Here is a 7,389-nt window from a genome sequence, read left to right as displayed (position 1 = left end):
AAGAGTAAACTAAGGTGATGTTTGATAAAACTAAAAATTAAGTGCAGAAAAAATAAGTACTAGATATTATAAGTGTTGAAAATATTGGAGAGTGTAACTTTTAGAAAAATATTATTTGATAAGGTTTAACTTAAAATGTTAAGTTAAATATTTTGACTTATCATAAGTGATTTTTGACTTAATTAACTAATTTAAGTGGTGGAGAAACAACCGTTATCAAACGCACTTAAATTAAATAAGTGCTTAACATTTTAATTTAAGCAATTAAGTGGTTTATCAAACAAGGCCTGACTCTCTATTATGGAGGAACCTCTCTCCACTCCTAGTTCTCTCCTTATTTTATTTTTTTATTAATAATTTATTATTAGTAGATCTCTCTTCTCACTATTGATAAATATAATGATACATAATAATTTTAATAATAAATAAATAAATAAAGAGTAAATATAAAAAGTATTGTTGAAGATCAAGTGTATTTTAAAACTCTTCAATGACTAGGTGTCGATTGTTTATATCATTTCTAAAGAGTAAACTAAGGTGATGTTTGATAAAACTAAAAATTAAGTGCAGAAAAAATAAGTACTAGATATTATAAGTGTTGAAAATATTGGAGAGTGTAACTTTTAGAAAAATATTATTTGATAAGGTTTAACTTAAAATGTTAAGTTAAATATTTTGACTTATCATAAGTGATTTTTGACTTAATTAACTAATTTAAGTGGTGGAGAAACAACCGTTATCAAACGCACTTAAATTAAATAAGTGCTTAACATTTTAATTTAAGCAATTAAGTGGTTTATCAAACAAGGCCTGACTCTCTATTATGGAGGAACCTCTCTCCACTCCTAGTTCTCTCCTTATTTTATTTTTTTTATTAATAATTTATTATTAGTGGATCTCTCTTCTCACTATTGATAAATATAATGATACATAATAATTTTAATAATAAATAAATAAATAAAGAGTAAATATAAAAAGTATTGTTGAAGATCAAGTGTATTTTAAAACTCTTCAATGACTATGTGTCAATTGTTTATATCATTTCTAAAGAGTAAACTAAAGTGATGTTTGATAAAACTAAAAATTAAGTGCAGAAAAAATAAGTACTAGATATTATAAGTGTTGAAAATATTGGAGAGTGTAACTTTTAGAAAAATATTATTTGATAAGGTTTAACTTAAAATGTTAAGTTAAATATTTTGACTTATCATAAGTGATTTTTGACTTAATTAACTAATTTAAGTGCTGGAGAAATAACCGTTATCAAACGCATTTAAATTAAACAAGTACTTAATATTTTAATTTAAGTGATTAAATGAATTATCAAACAAGACCTACCAATATAAATAAGAGTTTTCTCCACATTGGTAAAACACACAGCAATATTAATACATTTGATGCTCTTATTATTTTCTCCCCATCCAAGTCTTCATTATATTAATACTATATATAATCTCCGTATACATTTCATATATATTAATCATATTGTAATGGGTAATTTTATAACAATAAAGAATAAAAGTCAAAATAACTCAATTTTGCCTCATGAAACAAAAAAAAGCTTAATTTTACCTTCATGATAGAAAATCTAGTTTCTTCTAATATTTTATAAGTACATATACCGAAAATTGGTGACAGAATCCATTGAGTGAGTCGTTTTATACGATGAAGATAAATTTAAAAAAAAAAAATTCCAAAATAAAAGGCACTCGCCTGAAATGTATAAATTTATCCAAAATAAATATTATAATGGAAGTTCTTTGCTCTCAAACATTTTGCTTCAGATGTCATTTATAATAAAGCATTCAAACTACAGTTCACAACATTTACCCTTTCATGACAATAAGCTCAGTTGTTGTCCCTTGAGATGATCTACTAGACGATCTGAGACGTTTCAGTTTCAGGTGCTCTGCATGTTTAAAATGTTCAGACTCTCTGCATGTTTAAAATGTTCAGACTCAGAGGATTATAGCAACTTCGGGTTATCATCTCAAAATCATGTTATATTATATATATGCTTCATATGTAAGAGATATGATAATCGTGTCATATCAGTCGGTTTGTTTCCGTAAACCCTTAATTATTAGCCAACATGCAGTGCTACAATGATATTCTTAAACGAAAAACGTACACTTTTTTTCCAAAGAATCAACTTACCAAATCCATGATAAAAGCACATTTATTTCTCCAGCTCCCATCCACCCAGTCTTGTCCCAGGGTCATAATCTGTAAACAGCCTAAACTCATTTCCAAGCTTGCTACTGTGCTGAGGCTTAAAACCACATGGATGCAACCCTAAGAGTTCAGCCGCCCTATCTTTCTGCACCTCCCCTACAAGGCATGAAACAACAAATACAATCTATGATCTTAAGAGATTTAGATACACCTTAGGATAATGCGGATCCAGTATTCACAATTAGGGGGTGCTTCAATGCCTATGGGTGCTCAATTAATTTTTTTTTTGGGTGTCTTAACCCTAAAGAACTAAGTTCCATACAAAAGTCTAATGGAGTTTCCGGCGACCAGTGGCTGCTTGAGCACCCGCCTGAATCCGTCCCTCCGATAATGGGAGATATCTGGTCCTATATTTGTTTTCCAGTAAGAGGTCTAAACTCTTGTTATCCTTTGGAAAAGCTGCCAAAGATCTCGAATGAGCAAGAACTACAATTTTGAAGTAACAATGTTGTAACCATTACAGAGAAGATTTACCTGTGAGAAGAAGCACGTTGGATTGTGCATGTGTTCTGAGAAAAGAAATCGTCTGTTGAACCTTTTCGAGACACTCTTTACTCTGTCAAAGACATCAGCTAGAGATAGTTAAAAGTTTACAGTTTACTGGCCATGAAACAAAAAGCCAACAAAAGTAAGCATCTGAAGAGACGGGTTTTAAACCATATTACATCATATACTTGATATACTCAGTATCACTATATGAAATATCTTTGATAATAGCCTTTACAGGTATCCAACACTTGATGTCTACAACATAAGCTTAATAAGACTGAGGAATTATGAATCAAAACCGAAATAATTAATTTGAATATATGTCGATATTAAAGCCTAACTAAAACTACGGATTACTCTTGAGAATAGGCCATCTAACCAAACAAGAACATCCAATGCTTCCCGTACATACTAAGCTCAATGTAACTCAATTTTTCCTTGATCCCAAACTAGTTGAGGGAAGTTATATATGAATCTATTTTCCTCCAATCCACAACTTATAGTACATTTGCAGAAATAAGCAGGGATGATACTAGTTCATCGCTTGGTACTAAGTTCAACTTAACTCAGGTTTGCCTTAATCCCTAACTATTTGAGGGAAGTTATATATGAATCTAATTTCCTCCATGGAGCTACATTTACAGAAATAAACAGGCTAATACTTTATCTCTCGGTTATGCAATACATCTGTAACCTTTCTAGCCTACATAAAACACCATCCTCGTCGACAAACATACCAAAAATTATTAAGAATCAATCAATAAAAATTTTAAGCATCTACAAAATTACTACTATTTTTTTTTCCTTGTTAAATGCTTGCTCTCACAGTCCCAATAACTCAGTCCATCTTTTTCATTGAAGATATCAAACAATAAAAATAACAGTTTGTCAGCACTCAGAGATGACAAGAACTGAACACAGAAAAATAATAATAATAAATAGAAATTTGTTTATTTGTTTGTTTGTTCATTCACCTGATAATACAGGATTTTCAATTCTGATAACGTTAAGAATAGTGAGTAAGGCACAAATCCAGTGAAATGTCTACAAGTTCTAATTGCATGCCTTCTGCGCTCTTTAAACACTTAGCTTCAGAAATCAATAAGAAGTATAACATTACATGTCACAAATCAACTTAAGATTTAGGAAGAGCAAAGAGGAAGTTGAAAATATAGCTTTCGCACTTGCAGCATTACAAAAAAAACATTCACACTATATAGTTACGGCATCATTTATCCATTTAGAATCTCTTTGCTTGACAATAAGCTCAGCTATAAATTTTATATGGCTACCCAATAATGTTGGAATTATATGTTATCTTTACCTAACCGACTGCAGAAGTTAAACAATTAAACTTATTGAGGGATTAGAACTTAAACTGAGATAATGAGGAAATGAAAATGTGTTATTGTTAATCCGAAACCCTAAACCCTCAAGTTTGGCCTTAATCCGAAACTAGTTAGGGGAAATTTACAAATGAATACATTTTCCTTCATTCCAAACGAATTCCTTTCTCACTGCTTCAACAGACTATTTGGTCAAAACTATGTAAAGCTCCATTCTTTTGAATATACATACTAAATAAAGAAAATCAAAGGAAATTCTCAAGAGGAACATCTAACCAGGTAAGGAGGATCAGCAACTACAACTTGAAAAGCATGCTTCAATTCAGAAGGCAGTTCTTCAGGTTGGTTATAATCATAATATATAAAGTCCCTTCCATATTGCCCAAATCTTTTGTCATATTCCAGCAATTGCACAGAAACATCAGGTTCCATCTTCTGCAAAAGCCAAACCCCGTTGTTAACTAATACGAATTTGAAGGAAATTTAAAAAAGCATACCAAGTTTTTCATCTTTTACCTTGATATAGGCATAGAGAGTAGGGCAAGCGATGCAAGCGACCCTAGGAAAGGGATGGGAATTGTTGGCAAGTAAATCAATTACCTCCATGGCTACAGTTTCTGCAGTTAAAGGATCGTACCAGAACTGACTAAGCCTCCAATCTTCTGTTATTAAGGTCACTTTCTCTCCAGTTTCTCCTGTACTTCCCTCGTCAACATTTAACTGGTTCTGCTCTTCCATGAACTCTCTTAGAGCCGCTAAGGCATGTGAGCTCAGCATTGGAAGGTCATCGTCGTCGTTGTCCCCATTCAAAACGTTGTCGGTTTCCTGTCTCACTGGTTCTTGTTCCATTTCCACTGTAACTTGCTTTTGATTTCACCCTGAAAGTAGAATAGAAGCGAAGACCAGCCGAAGCAAATACGAGAATTTGTAAATTCCGGACCTAAATCATTTTTTTAAGAGAAAAGATGTGCATTATAAAATCTGAATATTAGTTTTGAACAATGAAATGAAATTTAGAGGACTAGTATATCACTCTATTAATTATGGCATAAATAGATAACACTATTCATATAAGGATTAGAAAAAATGATACTAACATCATTAAACGAATGAATGTTGAAACAAGATAGCCACTCATATCCTTTTGAATGCGGACAAGATCCAAGAGAACCCGAATCGAATGTGGATTGCCTAGTCCATAACAGTTTCAAGCCACAATACTCATGATGATGGACGAGTCTGTCCAGCAGAACCTGCCTGTGACCCGTTTTTTGAGCCCATTGCATTTTCCATTAAAACTTCTTAGACTACCTTTCCTTCATTATTGTCCACCCATCGGTTCTGATCACATGCACCTTAATGTGCAAGTAGTATTTACTCATTAACCATTGGATTTGACTTCTCAATAATCCAATGGTTCATAAAATAACTACTATAATCCGATTAAAACTCTTTCACGTTCTTAAAGTTTCAAGACAATAATTTAATATTCCCTAAAATAATGGAATAACTGATGAGAAAGTGTCTAAACTTCAAAGAATAACTAACTAGAGAAATAGAAAGAGAAAGATATAAGGGTCGTCTTCTCTGTTTCAGTCTAACAGAAACAAAGCTAAGTAGAATACCAACATGTCGTCTTCTCTGTTACTGGTTTTCAAAAAATCAGTCTAGTACAATTTTGTTTGAGTCACGACTTCCGATTCGTTGCAGAAGGAAGCCATCTTCTCTGTTTCAATCGAATTCAGTCCGATACAATTTTGTTTGAGTCACGACTTTTGATTCATTGCAGAAGGAAGCCATCTTTCTCTGTTTCAATCGAACAGAAACAAAGCTAAGTAAAATACAATCTGGTTGTCTTCTCTATTTTTTACCTTCATATAATTCAGTCTGGTACATTTTTTTGAGTTACGACTTCCAATCGTTTATAGAATCAATCTTAATCCTAACTCAAGAGAGAAAAAAAACAAAACACAGCCGTGAAAGAAGATCGTTTCTGTAAAATCAATGCACTATATCCAAGATCCCGGAATAAGGGGAGCCCCCAGAAGGGGTACATAAATTAGCTTGTCAAAGACATAAAAACAAATGCAAAGTGATAAGATAAGCAAGTAGCTATGTTATATAATTTTGATAAAAGAGGTTGGAGTCCTAGTTAGAATTCTATTTCAGTCTCAATCATTATTTCTCATAATTATATGATTATAATGGGGAATTTCCACTACTTAACATCTATGGGGATTTTGAGAATTTTCATGATAAAAATATGGGAAAGACAAGAGGAGATGAATTGTGTACCTTGAAAGAATAAACCCACTCACCCTCCAAAAAGACATGTCATCATCTATTTGTTTTTCTTTCTTATCACTTTAAGAAGATGATCTGGTCAATCCCAAATTATAAGATTCCTTCTTACTAGGCTACCCCCAACACCTTGCTCTTTTATTTTTGCCTCTTGATGTGATGTTAATGCTGACAATTCGTTCACTTTCAAAATGCTCATTCTAATCTTTTGTCTAACAGATTCAATTATCCTATTTTCTGATGGGTTACCCATTTCATATGTTATTAGAGTTGTGTTTGTTGATGTTGATATCTCAGCCCTTTGGAAATCTTCTTTACCTTGGTAATATAAAGGGAGTGGGAGATGGAGTCGATTAGTTGACTAAGTAGAAAAATTAGACTTATAAATGAGTTGGTATCGGCCTTTTCCTTTTCTAGTAAAGCTACTACATACCCTTTTTTTTTTATTTAGCAGCTTTTTCCTTCAAAACTCATTCTCAAACATCTGATGCCTATTTGCTCACGTTAGAAGGAAAGAAGTCAGTCCTAACAGTGGATAGAGTAAAAGCGATAATTAGATCAAACATGTGCCGGGACTTTCAAGAAGCTAGCCTATTAGCCCACTGCCGTAGAATGTGCAAATCGTCTTAATTCTAGGGTAAATTACACCAATAGTACCTGAACTTTATCTATTTTACACTTTGGTATATAAATTACATTTTGTCCTAAAAATATACCCGAAGTAACGATGACCGGACAATTTAGTAAATTTTACTGGTAAATGATCGGTCAATGTAAGTTTGTCTGAGTAAATTACATCAATGGTACCTGAACTTTTCCTAATTCACATTTTGGTACTTGGATTTTTTTTCCTAAAAATATAACTCAAGTGAAGGTGACCGGATAACTTAGTACATCTGATCGGTTAGTGACCAATCAACGAGAGTTTAACCATTTTGAATTAAAAATTAGGACCTACAATACACTCAATTAACATAAAATTATAATACTATCCTTTAATATATATGTAGAGCTAAAG

At 32.3% G+C, this 7,389-nt stretch overlaps 1 protein-coding gene across 2 annotated transcripts; it reads right to left on the bottom strand.

Moving 5' to 3' along the window:
- Positions 1 to 1,691: 1,691 nt before the first annotated feature.
- On the bottom strand, positions 1,692 to 5,072 carry LOC136210027 (uncharacterized). Of its 2 annotated transcripts, none has more exons than XM_066001704.1 (5): positions 4,587 to 5,072; positions 4,347 to 4,505; positions 2,710 to 2,791; positions 2,158 to 2,331; positions 1,692 to 1,935 (listed from the first exon to the last, which is right to left on the bottom strand). In XM_066001704.1, exons 1-4 carry the CDS (start codon positions 4,917 to 4,919, stop codon positions 2,180 to 2,182), a joined length of 726 nt encoding a protein of 241 aa, XP_065857776.1. In that variant the 5' UTR covers positions 4,920 to 5,072; the 3' UTR covers positions 1,692 to 1,935; positions 2,158 to 2,179. The 2 variants fall into 2 exon arrangements, with proteins under 2 accessions (XP_065857776.1, XP_065857775.1); XM_066001703.1 differs by having other exon boundaries at positions 1,692 to 1,909; positions 4,587 to 5,071.
- Positions 5,073 to 7,389: the final 2,317 nt, after the last annotated feature.

This window comes from Euphorbia lathyris, chromosome 10, assembly GCF_963576675.1.
Source record: "Euphorbia lathyris chromosome 10, ddEupLath1.1, whole genome shotgun sequence".
Taxonomy (NCBI): Eukaryota; Viridiplantae; Streptophyta; class Magnoliopsida; order Malpighiales; family Euphorbiaceae; genus Euphorbia; species Euphorbia lathyris.
The sequence above is the reverse complement of the archived record's forward strand: the minus strand, read 5'-3'. Positions and strand labels throughout refer to the sequence as shown.

Bases quoted from the DNA above. Each gene is read 5' to 3' on its own strand.
- LOC136210027 (XM_066001704.1), bottom strand. From the start codon at position 4,919: ATGGAACAAGAACCAGTGAGACAGGAAACCGACAACGTTTTGAATGGG. The intron at 2,792-4,346 runs GTTAGATGTTCC...TGTCTTTGACAG, and splicing joins TTGCTGATCCTCCTTACCTG to AGTAAAGAGTGTCTCGAAAA. The intron at 2,332-2,709 runs GTAAATCTTCTC...CATGCCTTGTAG, and splicing joins CAACGTGCTTCTTCTCACAG to GGGAGGTGCAGAAAGATAGG.